General features: G+C 42.7%; 2 protein-coding genes across 6 annotated transcripts in view; both read right to left on the bottom strand.

The window, feature by feature from the left end:
• The window catches only part of NPHP1 (nephrocystin 1), a 68,634-nt gene extending 56,974 nt beyond the window's left edge, over window positions 1-11,660 (bottom strand). Inside the window, exons 1-4 of one of the 5 annotated variants that reach the window (XM_044925581.2) lie at window positions 11,153-11,505; window positions 5,150-5,223; window positions 1,316-1,376; window positions 170-294 (exon numbers count right to left, since the gene is read on the bottom strand). In XM_044925581.2, the coding sequence (XP_044781516.1) occupies window positions 170-294; window positions 1,316-1,376; window positions 5,150-5,223; window positions 11,153-11,221 (329 nt within the window). In that variant the 5' untranslated portion in view covers window positions 11,222-11,505. Of the gene's footprint in view, window positions 1-169; window positions 295-1,315; window positions 1,377-5,149; window positions 5,224-11,142 lie in introns of all 5 variants that reach the window. The other 4 variants (XM_044925582.2, XM_044925580.2, XM_044925583.2 and 1 more) reach the window with 4 other exon arrangements.
• Window positions 11,661-16,135: 4,475 nt separating this feature from the next.
• Window positions 16,136-17,174, bottom strand: MTLN (mitoregulin). The gene is made up of 2 exons (XM_025262245.2): window positions 16,825-17,174; window positions 16,136-16,228 (listed from the first exon to the last, which is right to left on the bottom strand). Exon 1 carries the CDS (start codon window positions 17,130-17,132, stop codon window positions 16,962-16,964), a length of 171 nt encoding a protein of 56 aa, XP_025118030.2. The 5' UTR covers window positions 17,133-17,174; the 3' UTR covers window positions 16,136-16,228; window positions 16,825-16,961.
• Between the last annotated feature and the right edge of the window lie 803 nt (window positions 17,175-17,977).

The raw sequence follows: 17,977 nt of genomic DNA, 5'->3' as shown, positions 1-17,977 counted from the left end.
TACTGCTTTACATCTCTCCTGGAAGTTCACACTTTCTTCTATATACAATAAGTAACTGTTGACAGATTATACTGTTACAGTTTTATCTATATGCAACTTAATAGAATAAAACATTTAAACTGTTGGTGATATAATATTTAAAAGGAAGAAAGAAAGAAAGGGCTCATACTCAGTGACATTTTCTCTGCTTATGGACACAGCAAGCTCCTGCAGTTGGTGGGTAAGCTTATCCAAAAGATTGTGCTCCTCTTCTTTCTTCTGATAATAATTGCCCACAGGTGCAGGTTCATCAGCCTATGAGAGAATATAAGTCTACTTCAGTAAAAAAAAAAAAAAAAAAATTCCGTTTTTATTACATTTATTGTAATAGAAAAAAAAACTCCAATAAAGTGATATAAGACAAAGCAAATATCAATATGAGACTATGCCTATCTTAGATAAATAAGTTTAAAAGAAATGTAGATTACGCTGGAATGTGAATCAAATGGCATAATAAAGTTATGCCTCTAATTTGTTTTGTTTTGTTTTGTTGCTAGGTATTGCAGACCCTCTACAGCCAGTAAGGGACAGTTCCAGATGGAGGACTGGCTTTGGAGTTAAAAAGACAGGTGCCAAGTCCAGGTTCTGTCGCCTACTGGCAGTGAGACACTGGGAAAACTGCTTCACCTTTGCATGCCCCAGTAGTTAGGTTTTCCAATTTAGGGTCGGTCAGTCTCCTGAATTACAGTTTTTCATCACTGGAGAAATTCGGAAGAGATGCTTAGAAACCACCTATCTCCAATGCAGTAAAGGAGACTTACTCACAGGCAGGGCGACAACCTCTACACGCCTCCCACCCTACATGTTCTCTGAGTCTCTGGCCCTGAACACTTCGCTCAAGTTCAGGCTCATATTAAAAGAGGAGATCCTGATGGAATTGCCAAGAGAAATTTCTAGTTCCCCCCATTTCTGCAGAGTCACCGATCTCAGAATAGCTGCTGTGATTCAGGAAGCTTCTCTACCTCGTACCCTCTGGGCCAGATAATCTACTTCCCCACAGTGTGATTAAAATGAAAACAATTTTAAACTGTAAAACATAAAACTTACACAACACAATAATAAAAAGAGCTTCTTCCAAGTTCTTCTGAGTCCTCAGTGCTGGGTGAGTTCATCACAGCTGAACTTTTATCAGTATTTGGGGCCCTGGTTCACACTTCAACACTTATTTGAACCCAGGAACCTACCCACTCTAGGGGTAAGAACACCCACTTAATAAAATATTCAGGTAAAAACAGATATTTAAAAAAAAAATAATGTGATCAACTATAATACTTACTTTTTTTAATTTTTGAAGAGCATTTTTATTTTCATCTATTGCCTGTTTTAACTGGATACATCTAAATTTTCAAAAAGAAAGAAAAATATTGATTTTTTAATTGTTATAACCAAAAAAGCTATTTTATAAAATCATATGTTCAGTCTTTAAGCAGGCAAGGCAATTTCTATTGTATGAATGATGTTTAAAAACTCATATGTAAGTGTCTTTCCACTCATTAGCAAGATCTAGGGTATGAGGTATGATAATCAAAACTCAGAAGACAAGTGACTCTGGGCTTCAGTCTCCTAATTCTAAAGTAAGGAAAACACTGGACTTTTAACTGCTTCCATAGCTCTAAAATTCCATAAACCCAGGATTCAGCCCAGAAGACAATATGATACGCCTCATCAAAGAAAGAAGAGACAAAAGCCACATGATCATCTCCACAAATGCAGAAAAAGCATTTGACAAAATTCAACATCCATTCATTATAAAAACGCTTACCAAAGCAGGTGTAGAGGGAACATATCTCAACATAATAAAAGCTACTTATGACAAACCCATGGCCAATATAATACTCAATGCTGAAAAGCTAAAAGCCATCCTGCTAAAATCTGGAGCAAGACAAGGATGCCCACTCTCACCACTCCAGAGTAGTATTGGAAGTCCTAGTCATAGCAATCAGGTAATAAAAAGAAATAAAGGGTATTCAACTTGGGAGAGAAGAGTATGCAAATTACATGATACTATATATAGAAAACCCTAAAGACTCCACACAAAAACTACTATAAGTGATAAATTCAGCAAGGTAGCAGGACACAAGATTCACAGGCAGAAATTGGTTGCATTTCTTTATCCTAAAAATGAAATATCAGAAAGTAAAAATAATAATTCCTTTAAAAATTGCATCAAAAAATAAAATAAAATACTCTTTGTGGAATCTAAAATACAAGTCAACATATCTATGATATAGAAACAGACTCACAGATACAGAAAACAGACTTGTTGACAAGGGATGAGGGGAGGGAAGGACTGGGGGTTTGGGATTAGCAGAGGCAAACTATTATACATAGGATGGATGAACAATAAGCTTCTACTGTACAGCACAGAGAGCTGCAGTCAATGCCCTGTGGCAGACTGTAACAGAAAAGAATGTGAAAAAGAATATGTGTGTGTGTGTGTGTGTGACACTGAGTCACTTTGCTGTGAGAAGAAATGAACACAACAGTGTAAATCAACTATACTTCAATAAAATTAAAAAAATAAAATACCTAGGAATAAATGACCAAGGAGGTCAAAGACATATGCCAAGAACTATAAAACAATGATAAAGGAAACTAAAGATAATTCAGAGAAATGGGAAGATGATCCATGGTCTTGGACTGTGTGCACACTTGGCTGCTCAGTTATGCCCAACTCTTTGCAACCCCATGGACTGTAGCCTGCCAGGACCCATGAGATTTTTTCAGCAAAAACACCAGAGTGGGTTGCCATGTCTTCCTCCAGGGGATCTTCCTGACCCAAGGATGGAATTTGCGTCTCTTGTGTCTCCTGCATTGGCAGGTGGATTCTTTACCACTGAGCCACCTGGAAATTCCAGGCTCTTGAATTGGAAGGATTATTATTATTAAAATGGCCATATTATCCAAAGCAATCTACAGATTTCATGTAATCCCTATCAAATTACCCATGGTATTTTTCACAGAACTAGAACCAATAATCTTAAAATTTATACAGAACCAGAATTGCCAAAGCAACCCTGAGGAAAAAGAACAAAGCTAGAGGCATAGCCCTCCCAGATCTCAGACAATAGTACAAAACTACAATAATCAAAACAGCATGGTACTGGCACAAAAACAGACAGAGATCAATGCAACAGAACAGAGAACCGAGACATAAACCCACACACCTGAAGTCAATTAACCTTTGACAAAGGAGGCAAGAATATACAATGAAGAAAAGACAGTCTCGTCAGCAAGTGGTGCTGGGAAAGCTGGACAGCACATGTAAATCAATGAAGTTGGAACTCACCCTCACACCAAACACAGAAATAAACTCAAAATGGCTTAAAGACTTAAATATGACACGACACCATAAAACTCCTAGAAAAGAATACAGGCAAAACATTCTCTGACATAAACCATACCAATGTTTTCTTAGGTCAGTCTAATAACACCAAGGCAATAGAAAATAAAAGCAAAAGTAAACAAATGGAACCTAATCAAACTTATAAGCTTTTGCACAGCAAAGGAAACCATAAACAAAATGAAAAGATAACATATGAACTGGGAGAAAATATTTGCAAACAATGCGACCAAAAGGGCTTAATTTCCAAAATATACACACAGCTCACACAACTCAACAACAGCAACTGCAACAAAACCACAACCACTCAGTCAAAAACTGGGCAGAAGACATAGGCAGACATTCCTCCAGAAACGACACACAGATCGCCCGCAGGCACGTGAAAAGATGCTCAACATGGCTAATTACTAGAGAAATGCAAATCAAAAATACAATGCGATATCACCTCACACTAGTCGGAATGGGCATCATCAAAAAGTCTGTAAGAAAACAAATGCTGGAGACGGTGTGGAGCAAAGGAGGAGCCTCCTACACTGTTGGTAGGAATATAAATTGATGAAGCCATGGAGGAAAACAGTATGGAGGTTCCTCAAAAACACTAAAATTAGAGCTGGCCTATTGATCCAGCAATCCTACTCCTGGGTATGTATCTGAAGAGAACTCGAACTCGGAAAGATACACCGTATGCTCACAGCGGCACTATCTGCAACAGCCAAGACATGGACACAACCTAAACATCCATTAACAGGTGACTGGATAAAGCAGGTGTGGCACACGCATGTTAATATAATGAAACACGGCTCAGCCGCTAAAAAGAATAAAAGAAGGCCATTTGCAGCAACATGTATGGCCCTGGATTATCATAGTAACTGAGGTAAGTCAGAAAGAGAAAGACAAACACTGCCTGATGTGGTATCACTTATGTGTAAAATCTAAAATATGACACAAATAAACCTCTCTAGGAAACAGAGACAGAATCACAAACGAAGACAGCAGACTGGTGGCTGCCAAGGGCAGGGAGGGGAGGAAAGGGAGGATTGGGAGTTTGGGATTAGCAGACGAAAGCTATTAGATAGCAGATGGATAAACAACAAGGTCCTATGGTGCAGCACAGGGAACTCTATCCAATATCCTGTGATAAACTATAATGGAAAAGAGTTGAAAAGAATATATATATATTTATAACTGAATCACTTTGCCTTATGCCAGAAACTAACACATCATATTAATGAATCAACTGTACTTCAATAAATAAATAAATTATGCATTTCTTGTTGGCTTTAAAACATTTTTATTGCCTTCCCACTTTGATGTTTTATAGCTGAGTAATATTAGACATATTAATTAATCACTGTAAACCTTAATTTTCTCATCTATATTAATAAGTAGCTCACTAACTTTCAGCAACTTTCAGATGTTATTATGAAAGTTAATTAAGAAAAAGTTCTTAGAACGTGGACCACACTGTCTGGTATGTACAAAAGTACAAAATAAATGTAAGCTACTTCTTTTTAACATTTGTCATCCTCTATTTAACCTTATTCCAATATTTAGGCTTGGTTGACATAGATAACTGTAAGAAATATTTCAAAATACTTTTGGAAAATTTCATTCATTTTTACTTCAATATTATTTCCTATTATTACTGTCTTTTCAGAAATTGTATTAATTTAAAAAATATAGTGCCTCAATTTCTATGCTGTAAATACTGCTCATTGAAATCTAAGTACAGCCTCTACAAAGCTTACATAACTTAGTATACTTTACCTTTGGTACATATCTCTCCTTTTACTTGCTTCTAGAGCTCCTTTCAGTCGACTCTCAAAAAGCAACCCATCGACCTACAATAAATGGAGACTGTCTAAAATATCACGTTGTTAAATACCATATAACCTTCAGTTCAGTTCAGTCACTCAGTCGTATCCGACTCTTTGCGACCCCATGAATCACAGCACGCCAGGCCTCCCTGTCCATCACCAACTCCCGGAGTTCAGACTCAAGGCCATCGAGTCAGTGATGCCATCCAGCCGTCTCATCCTCTGTTGTCCCCTTCTCCTCCTGCCCCCAATCCCTCCCAGCATCAGAGTCTTTTCCAATGAGTCAACTCTTCGCATCAGGTGGCCAAAGTACTGGAGTTTCAGCTTTAGCATCATTCCTTCCAAAGAAATCCCAGGGCTGATCTCCTTCAGAATGGACTGGTTGGATCTCCTTGCAGTCCGAGGGACTCTCAAGAGTCTTCTCCAACACCACAGTTCAAAAGCATCAATTCTTCGGTGCTTAGTCTTCTTCACAGTCCAACTCTCACATCCATAAATGACCACTGGAAAAACCATAGCATTTACTAGATGGACCTTTGTTGGCAAAGTAATGTCTCTGCTTTTGAATATGCTATCTAGGTTGGTCATAACTTTCCTTCCAAGGAGTAAGCATCTTTTAATTTCATGGCTGCAGTCACCATCTGCAGTGATTTTGGAGCCCCCCCAAATAAAGTCTGACACTGTTTCCACTGTTTCCCTATCTATTTCCCATGAAGTGATGGGACCAGATGCCATGATCTTCGTTTTCTGAATGTTGAGCTTTAAGCCAACTTTTTCACTCTCCACTTTCACTTTCATCAAGAGGCTTTTTAGTTCCTCTTCACATATAACCTTAGGACATAAAATTTTAATTTTTCCCCAAATATTTTATAATGAACCCTTTGAAACACACAATAAAGCTGAAAGAATTGTACAGTGAACATCCATACACCCACCACCTGGATTCGACCATTAGTATTTTACTATACTTTTTTGATCCATCTATTCATCTACACATCTAATTTTTTACATATTACAAAGAAAATTACAATCATCAGTATATTTTCCCTTAAACAATACATCATGGGTATCACTAACTACACTTCAGTATTTGGTGTGAGTTCTACGTACAATGAAATACACATTTCATCTTAAAACTGTATTTGCTAAGTCTGGTAAATGACATGTAATCCAAACCCCCACCAACCTACAGCAAATTACTATTACTCCCGAAAGTTCCCAGAACGTACTCTTTTGTGTGATCATTTCACACAGCATGTTTCTGAGATACTTCCATATCAGAAGTATACTTCCATATACACTGCTGTGTGTATCGTCAGTTTATTCTTTCTTAGTGCTGAGTAATACTCCCTGTATGAATAAACCACAAGTTTTTTTCTTTCTTATCCTCATTCTTATATCTTATACTGTGACTTAGCAATTTCCAAATACTACTTGTAACTTTGCCAACATACCCACAAAAGAGGCACATACATCTTTTGGGTTCTATAGATGTGGAAAAGATAAAGTGATTGAAAAAAAAAAGAAAGAAAACGTCTCTACTCTTGCCATTCTGCATCTGCTATTTGCACCATTTACACACACGGTGACAGTCTTCACAGGCATAACCCAGACGGGTCCTTCGTAACTTGTCCCATGGATAACAGGGTGGAAGTCTGTGCCATTTTTTGCTTCACGTGTCCTCTGTGGAGGCTTCCCTGGTGGCTCAGACAGTAAAGAATCTGCCTGCCAATGTAGGAGACATGGATTCGATCCCTGGGTTGGGAAGATCCTCTGGAGAAGGAAATGGCAAAACACTCTAGTATTCTTGCCTGAGAATTCCATGGACAGAGGAGCCTGGTGGGCTACAGTCCATGGGATCCCGAAAAGTCAGACACAACTGAGCATGAGCAGAAGCACATCCTTTATGGGGTCAGGGAAGAAGGACCCCACAATATCACAGAGCCCTTCCCAGACACACAGGGTATCAAAAGGCTCAGGAGCCAATTGGGTTCCAGCTTCAATAACCCTGGTGATTGTTTTGTTTCATCTTTGTATCAGTAACAATTGTTGTGGCCTACTTCTACAACTTTTCCTGGTTCTGTCAATGTCCCACTAAATTTAAAATTCAATACAATATAAAGCATCTGGCCAAAGCTCAGCTTAAGTCAGTGTCTCATCAACTTTTATTTTTATTTCTACCAGAAGAGTATTCTATTTTGTTGTACCACTATAATTCCAATAGAGTTCCTTAAGAAATATTTATCCACCCAATCTTTTGCACTTTTTAAATGAAAGTCCAAAACTGGATAAAATATGAGCATTCAGTACATCCTTTATCTGCTGCTGCTGCTGCTAAGTCACTTCAGTCATGTCCGACTCTGTGCAACCCCAAAGACGGCAGCCCAACAGGCTCCCCCATCCCTGGGATTCTCAAGGCAAGAACACTGGAGTGGGTTGCCATTTCCTACTCCAATGCATGAAAGTGAAAAGTGAAGTCGCTCAGTTGTGTCTGACCCTCAGCAACCCCATGGACTGCAGCCTATGAGGCTCCTCCGTCCATGGGATTTTCCAGGCAAGAGTACTGGAGTGGGGTGCCACTGCCTTCTCCGTCTTTTGTCTGCTAAATATTATAAAATCATTTTATTTAGTGGAAATAATACTTGGTAATATTAACAGATCATTTCAGTCACTCAGTCATGTCTGACTCTTTGAGATCCCACGAACTGCAGCACGCCAGGCCTCCCTGTCCATCACCAACTCCCGGAGTCCACCCAAACCTATGTCCATCGAGTCGATGATGCCATCCAACCATATCATCATCTGTCATCTCCTTCTCCTCCTGCTCTCAATCTTTCCCAGCATCAGGGTCTTTTAAATGACTCAGCTCTTCGCATCAGGTGGCCAAAGTATTGGAGTTTCAGCTTCAACATCAGTCCTTCCAATGAACACCCAGGACTGATCTCCTTTAGGATGGACTGGTTGGATCTCCTTGCAGTCCAAGGGACTCGCAAGAGTCATCTCCAACACCACAGTTCAAAAGCATCAATTCTTCGGTGCTCAGCTTTCTTCACAGTCCAACTCTCACATCCATACATGACCACTGGAAAAACCATAGCCTTGATTAGACGGACCTTTGTTGGCAAAGTAATGTCTATGCTTTTTAATATGCTGTCTAGGTTGGTCATAACTTTCCTTCTAAGGAGTAGGCGTCTTTTAATTTCATGGCTTGCAATCACCATCTGCAGTGATTTTGGAGCCCAGAAAAATAAAATCAGCCACTGTTTCCACTGTTTCCCCATCTATCTGCCACGAAGTGATGGGACTGGATGCCATAATCTTAGTTTTCTGAATGTTGAGCTTTTAGCCAACTTTTTCACTCTCCTCTTTCACTTTCATCAAGAGGCTCTTTAGTTCTTCTTCACTGTCTGCCACAAGGGTGGTGTCATCTGCATATCTGAGATTATGGATATTTCTCCCAGCAATCTTGATTCCAGCTTGTGCTTCCTCCTTGAAATGCAATTACACAGCCTAGGAACATAAATATCTTCTACATCTTGTCAAGGTGCTTTCCAGAAATGTTGTGCCTTATACCCTGGGGCAGTAAAAGTGCCTGTTTCATCACAGCCTCCCCAGTACTGGGCATCAAGATTTTTTAAGTGTTTGTGGTATCTTATTTCTTTTGCAAGTGCTTATCTTAGAAGTCAACTTTTCTCATGTTTATGTGGCCAGTATTTCTTCTTTAGTTCATGTCCTTTGCTCATTTGTCAGGTCTTAATATTTTTCTTCTGTGTATTCCTGCCACCTCTTCTTAATATCTTCTGCTTCTGTTAGGTCCATACCATTTCCATCCTTTATTGAGCCCATCTTTGCATGAAATGTTCCCTTGGTATCTCTAATTTTCTTGAAGAGATCTCTAGTCTTTCCCATTCTGTTGTCTTCCTCTATTTCTTTGCATTGATCACTGAGGAAGGCTTTGATCTTCACGACTATGATAATCACGATGGTGTGATCACTGACCTAGAGCCAGGCATCCTGGAATGTGAAGTCAAGTGGGCCTTAGAAAGCATCACTACAAACAAAGCTAGTGGAGGTGATGGAATTCCCGTTGAGCTATTTCAAATCCTGCAAGATGATGCTGTGAAAGTGCTGCACTCAATATGCCAGCAAATTTGGAAAACTCAGCAGTGGTCACAGGATTGGTAAAGGTCAGTTTTCATTCCAATCCCAAAGAAAGGCAATGCCAAAGAATGCTCAAACTACTGCACAATTGCACTCATCTCACACGCTAGTAAAGTAGTGCTCAAAATTCTCCAAGCCAGGTTTCAGCAATATGTGAACCATGAACTTCCTGATGTTCAAGCTGGTTTTAGAAAAAGCAGAGGAACCAGAGATCAAATTGCCAACATCTGTTGGATCATCGAAAAAGCAAGAGAGTTCCAGAAAAACATCTATTTCTGCTTTATTGTTATGCCAAAGCCTTTGACTGTGTGGATCACAATAAACTGTGGAAAATTCTGAAAGAGATGGGAATACCATACCACCTGACCTGCCTCTTGAGAAACCTATATTCAGGTCAGGAAGCAACAGTTAGAACTGGACATGGAACAACAGACTGGTTCCAAATAGGAAAAGGAGTATGTCAAGGCTGTATATTGTCACCCTGCTTATTTAACTTATATGCAGAGTACATCATGGGAAACGCTGGGCTGGAAGAAGCACAAGCTGGAATCAAGATTGCCGGGAGAAATATCAATAACCTTAGATATGCAGATGACACCACCCTTATGGCAGAAAGTGAAGAGGAACTAAAAAGCCTCTTGATGAAAGTGAAAGAGGAGAGTGAAAAAGTTGGCTTAAAGCTCAACATTCAGGAAACGAAGACCATGGCATCTGGTCCCATCACTTCATGGCAAACAGATGGGGAAACAGTGGAAACAGTGGCTGACTTTATTTTGGGGGGCTCCAAAATCACTGCAGATGGTGACTGCAGCCATGAAATTAAAAGACGCTTGCTCCTTGGAAGGAAAGTTATGACCAACCTAGATAGCATATTCAAAAGCAGAGACATTACTTTGCCAACAAAGGTCCGTCTAGTCAAGGCTATGGTTTTTCCAGTGGTCATGTATGGATGTGAGAGTTGGTCTATGAAGAAAGCTGAGCGCAGAAGAATTGATGCTTTTGAACTGTGGTGTTGCAGAAGATTCTTGAGAGTCCCTTGGACTGCAAGGAGATCCAACCAGTCCATTCTGAAGGAGATCAGCCCTGGGATTTCTTTGGAAGGAATGATGCTAAAGCTGGAACTCCAGTACTTTGGCCACCTCATGCGAAGAGCTGACTCATTGGAAAAGACTCTGATGCTGGGAGGGATTGGGAGCAGGAGGAGAAGGGGACGACAGAGGATGAGATGGCTGGATGGCATCACTGACTCGATGGCCGTGAGTCTGAGTGAACTCCGGGAGTTGGTGATGGACAGGCAGGCCTGGCGTGCTGCGATTCATGGGGTCGCAAAGAGTCGGACACGACTGAGCGACTGAACTGAACTGAATATTTTTCTTATATATTATTCCTTGATGCATATTTGGCTTGGCTTCATGAGAAGTAAAAACACTCAAGAGCCTCCACTGAATGAGAGAGAAAGGAAAGGAAGCATGGAGAATGGAGGAAAGTGATGTTGAATGCAGAGATGGTTGGAATGTTATTATTCGTTTAGATTTGGAGGTGAGATGGGATAGAAGAGTTGTTAGGCTGCAGATGGAGCTGTTAGGTGGGGTGGAGGGAGAGGAGGACAGCACTTAGTCGAGGACCCCATTTTCTAGCCTCCCCGGAGGGGTAGAATCAGGATTTGGTCCCGGGACGTTGCGGATGGGGGCAGTTACAACTTGGAAAGGTTGCGTTGGGGTTGACTCCCAGAGTTAGGGTGCGCCCCAGAGCTCGCCCTCCGCCAGAGCCCAGGTCTCTCACCAGACGGTACCTGTTGCTTCAGCTCCTGATTGCGGCGCTGCAAGGACTGGAGTGGGTCGCGCTGCCGCCTCGCCAGCATCTCCGTCGCCTAGGCGCGGAGAGCACACCGGTCGCCAGGGAAACCATGGCGGCTGCACCGGGACGTGACGCCATCACTACGCGTCCGCCTCGGCGCCCTGCAGCCCGCTGGGAAGCTGATTCTGGAGGAGTGTGGGGTTGGTCCTCTCTTGAGGAAGCGGCTCCTTCAACCCGCAGGGCCGGAGCTCGCTTCTCAGGTTCACCGCCCAGCAAGTCACTTTTTCCTGGCCTGTCCCAAAGGATTTGGGTGGAGGTGGGGGAGAATGTGCCGCTGCGTCCGAAACTACAAGTCCCATAATACTCAGTATTACCACATTCCTGCAGGGTTGCTCGGAGTCCCCAGTGGCTCAGCGGTAAAGAACACGCCGGCAATGCAGAAGCCAGCAGGGTGGGGAAGATCTCCTGGACGAGGGTACGGCAACCCACTCCAGTATTCTTTCCTAGAGAATCCCATGGACAGAGAAGCCTGGCGGGCTACAGTCCATAGGGTCGGAAAGAGTCGGACACGACTAAAGCGACTGAGCCTGCACGCACCAGTTTTGCTAAACTAATCTTGTGTTAGTCGCTCAGTCAGTCGCGTCGGACTCCTGCGATCCCATGGCTCCTCTTTGTCCGTGGAATTCTCTAAACAAGAATACTGGAGTGAGTTGCTATTCCCTTCTCCAGATCTTACCCACCCAGGGATCAAACCCAGGTCTCCTGCATTGCAGGCGGACTCTTTGCTGTCTGAGCCACCAGGGTACTTGAAGCTTCTTAATGTCTTAAAAGGAGAAGGCAATGGCACCGCACTCCAGTACTCTTGCCTGGAAAATCCCATGGACGGAGGAGCCTGGTAGGCTGCAGTCCATGGGGTCGCTAGGAGTCGGGCAGGACTGAGCGACTTCATTTTCACTTTTCGCTTTCATGCATTGGAGAAGGAAATGGCAACCCACTCCAGTGTTCTTGCCTGGAGAGTTCCAGGGACGGGGGAGCCTAGTGGGCTTCCGTCTATGGGGTCGCACAGAGTCGGACACGACTGAAGCGACTTAACAGCAGCAGCAATGTCTTAAATGAACTGTACAGATAGTTTTCTTACATGGCTTATACGGGATACGTGCTTCTGCATACTCTCACTTCACAAAGGCAGTGTTTAATTCTTTGCTATTTGGGATATTGCTGGAGTATCACTTAATTGCAGTTTTTGCATCCTGAGTTCTATGATCTAGGGATGTTCATTCTACAGGAAGTCTATAAACCGTGATTATGCGCTGCATTTTACATCTCTCAGGGAGGTTGTAATAACATTTCCCCAAGTGGGACTCATTCCTATAAATCCAATTCCCAAACTCTTCCCAATACACAGAAGCTCACTTTTTAAAAGATGAACCACATTGATACAGGTTTACAAGTTAATCCCACGGGCCAAGAGCCATCTATTTGCGTTCTTTCTTCAACAGAAAAGTGAGAAGAACCACCTCACTTAATTTTCACGTTGAACACAGATTCATGTAACACCAACCAGATTTGGATACTGATGGTATCCAACATCCTAGTAGTCTTCCCTTTTTTCTAGTCCTCGCCCACCTCCACTCCTACACTAAAACACTACCCCAATTTCTAACTGTAAAAATTTGTCTTGCTTCCTTTTGAACGAATAATGGACTCACACAGTGTCCTGGCATCTTGTCAGGCTTCTTTCACTCAACCTGTTTGTGCAATGCATCTGTATCATCATGTAGGTTGTTCCCTCTCATTGCTCTCTGACATTTCCTTGTATGGCATATTCTAGTAGACTCAACTATCCTACTGTTGCTCTGCTTTATTTATAGCTCCAGTCTTTATTTTGAATTAACTTCTTCATGATGGCTCATGATACTTGAAATTCACTTAAATAGCCAGTTTTTCCATTAAAAATCCAACAACTGAGGTAGTGTTAAAAAGTATTTTCAGATAGACTGACAAATCAGTACTTCTAATGATCTTGTAAGAGACAAAGAAGAAAGAAAAAAAACTGCACTAAAAACAATCTGTCATTTAGGAAATCCTTATTTATTTTACATATATGTCTCTAAATAAATTAGGACAACTTTCTGTTTTATAGGGAGCTCCATATTTAAAATGAAAAATTACAGGGTCATTTCTGCTTCTGCTAAGTCGCTTCAGTCGTGTCCGACTCTGTGTGACCCCATAGACGGCAACCCACCAGGCTCCCCCGTCCCTGGGATTCTCCAGGCAAGAACACTGGAGTGGGTTGCCATTTCCTTCTCCAATGCATGAAAGTGAAGTCGCTTAGTCATGTCCGACTCTTCGCGACCCCATGGACTGCAGCCTACCAGGCTCCTCCATCCATGGGATTTTCCAGGCAAGAGTACTGGAGTGGGGTGCCATCGCCTTCTCCGCTTACATCTACAAGGCTCTTGAAAAGCCAGGTCCTTTGAGATGGTACAATTCTATGTTGGTAAAAATAAACAGCTTACATATGTGTACATGTATGGGGAATGAGGAAGGATGAAAAAAAGTTTATTACTCTTGTTTACCTCCACTGGAAAGATGACAGATTTTATACACTTTTGTACCCTATTCAGAGTGACAAGCATTTCCTATGAGTCTCGGATTGGCATCATCACCACCTGTAAGTCTGTTAGAAACGCCTCTTCTCAAGCCTCAGCCCAGAACTACAGGATCAGAATGTGCACTGTAATAATACTCCATGGCTTTATGTGCATATTCAAGTTTGAGAAATACTTCAGTATTCACCATGCTGTAAGGAATGTGACTACTCAGCTATGTTCTCTTTTAACTTATTTTTTTACTTGTAATCCTCAGCATAATCACTTTAATGCTAGTCATTGCTTCTCCGTTGTCATCCCTTAGTGCCCTTATGAAAACCAAGAGTAATGTAAGACAAGACAGTTCTGAAGTGAGGCAGCCAAAACCAAAGCAAACCACAGCCATTGTATCTCCTGAGAACAATCTATTTCATAAAACTCATTATAATTTTCTTCCATCAGAGTTTTACAGTGAACATCGACCTTGTATGGCTTCCTTATAGGAGCTACTGAAAAAGAATTTAACAGCTTTGGGAGAGGCTTGTAGTGGAGAACTAGTCCACTATGAGTCTCTGAAACTGTTAAAATTTTACATTTTACATCTCTCAGGGAGGTTTGTAATATTTCCCCACGTGGGGGTCATTCCTATAAATCCAATTCCCAAACTCTTCCCCCTACACCAATGATCTGAGCTCACTTTTAAAAAGATGAAAAAGAATTTAACAGCTTCAGAGAGACTCATAGTGAAGAACTAGTGGCTAACACGGAGAAGGCGATGGCACCCCACTCCAGTATTCTTGCCTGGAAAATCCCATGGACAGAGGAGCGTGGTAGGCTGAAGTCCATGGGGTCGAAAAGAGTCAGACACGACTGAGCAACTTCACTTTCACTTTTCACTTTCTTGCATTGGAGAAGGAAATGGCAACCCACTCCAGTGTTCTTCCCTGGAGAATCCCAGGATGGAGGAGCCTGGTGGGCTGCTGTCTATGGGGTCGCAGAGTTGGACACGACTGAAGTGACTTAGAAGCAGCAGCAGCGGTGGCTAACAGGGAAAAAGTAACACCTCCAAGTAACGTAGTATTTTCAAGGGAAAAAAACCCAAACACATTTAAGTAGGGCAAGGGGTAGAGATAGAGGAGAAACACTGAGAGGCAATGTCAGAGGTAGCCGTCCACCATAGGGATGGGAACACCTGGGCACGGCGTGAAGATGCAGCAGGCAGAAAACAAGGGGCAGATGAGGAGTGCTGTGGGGCGGCTAAAAACCCACGTAAGGACCAGGTGAAACTCGGGGCTGAACAGCACAGGCACTGGGGACAGGGATGTGAACACTGAGGTGAGACAGGAGAGGGAGACCAGTGTGTCCAGGGGCTACACGTTAAGTACTAGAAAAGGAGTCAACATTGGAAAGACCAGGTGCACCAGGAACCTGGCACAAGAACAGCTCCAGAGAGAACCAGTCACAACCCTGATGCTTAACTGGGCACATGCTATTAGTCTGGAGGCACCACCGGCTTCCCACGTGGTGCTAATGGTAAAGAACCCGCCTGCCAGTGCAGGAGACGTAAGAGAGCTGGGTTCTATCCTTGGGTCAGGAAGATCCCCTGGAGGAGGAAATGGCAACCCACTCCAGTGTTCTTGCCTGGAGAATCCCATGGACAGAAGACCCTAGTGGGCTACAGTCCATAGGGTCGCAAAGAGTCAGACACGACTGAAGCGACTTGGCACACAGGGACTTGGTCACTCACTCTTGATTTTTAGACATAGTTGTCCCTTGGTACCATTGGAGGACTGGTTCCAGGAGCTGCCACTGATACCAAAATCTAAGGATGCTCAAGTGGCATAGTTGATCATTGCTGACCACGTTTCCACATGCATGGACTCAACCAACCATGGATAGTGGTTCACTTACATGTAGATTTATTGAAAAAGAAATCTACATGTAAGTGGATCTCTGCAATTCAAACCCATGTTGTTCAAGGGTCAACTGTATTTGGGATTTATCACTAAGCTCTATTCAATGAGTTTTCTCCTTTACATGTATATTCTGTTAACGATACAAAAGAAATTTCTGTCAATAAAAATTTATACTTTGTGCTTGGAGTATGCTGTCACCCTCAGAAGTGTAAAGGTCTTACATATATTCCCGTACCTCAGGTATTTTTACACAGTTGTTTGGTTTCCAGAATGGCTCCAGCAAATCTGCTGAGCAAAGGGACTGGTAATGGTTCCTAGACCAACTTTGCTTTGCAGTTGTACCAACGAACTAGCACAGATTCCTTGGAAAACAAGGTATGTGATCAAAAACAGTAATTATCAGTTTTGAGGCTCCAGCTCTCTTAATGCAATGATACTGATACTCCTTTCCCTTTTAATAAAAGGTTCAAATACGTTTACATTTTTTATTTTAAAAATAAAATTGATTCATAAAGTGCAAGGAGAATTATTTCTCTCCAGTTCTCCATATCCATCTTCAATGAGCTGTTGGAAACATAAAAGAAAAATAAAAATTAGAAATACGTAATGGATAACTTCCAATTATTTTTACTGTTTAGTTAAACCAGGACCAACAAGATCTGGTGTTACAGATAAGGAAACTGAGACCCTGGAAGTTTGCAGAGCTCTAATGAAAAAGCCAAGACTAGGTTCAAAGCTCCTGACTTACAAGCCACTGTTCTTTACACTTTCCCAGCCTGCCTTTAAAGAGCTAAGAATTTAGACTGGAGATGACAAAGCATGAATGCAAAGATGTACTATGATGCTATCAAAGATATTTTTAAATATAAGATGATTAGGGAGAGAAAAGGACGGTAAGAACACCTCCACGGTCCGTCTTTTTTCTTTCTATTCTTTCGAGTGTTTTCCATGTTGAAGCTTAATGTTGTCAAGGTGCAATGACTTTGCACGCGGTTAAGGCAGTCCCGTTAAACACGCGCAGGGAACCGAACTGTGGCACGAAAGTGTGCGTTACCACGGAAAACAGAACTTTCTCCTCTTTCGGGAGCCCTTGAAACCTCTTGCCGCAAGATATTGGTCTATCCCCAAAATCTCCCCTTAAAGCTATAAATACTGCTCACCAACTCCAAGACAAGCCTGGCACTGCGGGCGCAGGGCGTGAGACGGGTCTAGCTATGGCCGAGGCCCCGCACGGGACAGGCTAGATGCCCTCGAGGTGGTCGCGCGGGAGTCGGCAGGGACCAACAGGGCGGGGATCTCAGGCCAGATCCAGCTTCTTCTGCGTCGCCGCTAGCTTATCTTGCAGCCTCTTCTTCCTCCAGTCCAGGTACCGCCGCCGCAGCCGGTTTGCCTGCCAGCCCACGAGCACTCCGGAGGCGAAGGCCACCAGTACAGACAATTGCAGTGTCCTCTCGGACACGTCCGCCATCGCGAACCCGGGGCGTGCAGCGCGGCTACGGCGGGGCGGCGGGGTCAAAAGACCCAACGCGTTCAGGGGCGGGGCACATCCTGCGGCGCCTCTCTGGAATCTCGCGGGTTGGTAGAGAATACGCTTGCAATGCAAGAGACCCGAGTTCGATCCCCGGGTCGGCAAGATCCCCTGGAGACAGAAATGGCAACCCACTCCCGTATTTTTGCCTGGGAAAGCCCACTGACAGAGGAGCCTGGTGGGCTACAGTCCATGGAGTTTCAAGAGTCAGACAGAGACATAGCGACTAAACTACCACCACCTGTTGAAGACTTGCTTGGCTCTCCTACATCCTCATCTTTCCCTCCTCAGAGCCCTCACTGCACATGTTGTTTGGCGTTCATCAGATATTTCCTTGCATTATTACCTAACTTCAGTGGTGCCTCTTTCTAACCCCATGGGCAGTTCAACCTCTTTATATTTTCTCAAAGCAGTAGAATGTGAACCAAGTATGTGACTTTAAATTTTCTGAAAAAAAAAAAAAATTTTTTTAATTTTATGGTAACATTAAAAATGCAAACAGATGAAATTGTTGTTAATAATGTATTTTATTTAGTTTACATTTGTTGCTGCGTCGCTTCAGTCGTGTCCGACTCTGTGCGACCCCATGGACTTCGGCCTACCAGGCTTCTCTGTCCATGGGATTCTCCAGGCAAGAACACTGGAGTGGGTTGCCATTTCCTTCTCCAGTGCATGAAAGTGGAAAGTGAAAGTGAAGTCACTCAGTCGTGTCTGACTCTTAGCGACCCCATGGACTGCAGCCTACCAGGCTCTTCCGTCCATGGGATTTTCCAGGCAAGAGTACT

Source organism: Bubalus bubalis, chromosome 12, assembly GCF_019923935.1.
Source record: "Bubalus bubalis isolate 160015118507 breed Murrah chromosome 12, NDDB_SH_1, whole genome shotgun sequence".
Classification (NCBI taxonomy): domain Eukaryota; kingdom Metazoa; phylum Chordata; class Mammalia; order Artiodactyla; family Bovidae; genus Bubalus; species Bubalus bubalis.
The sequence above is the reverse complement of the archived record's forward strand: the minus strand, read 5'-3'. Positions and strand labels throughout refer to the sequence as shown.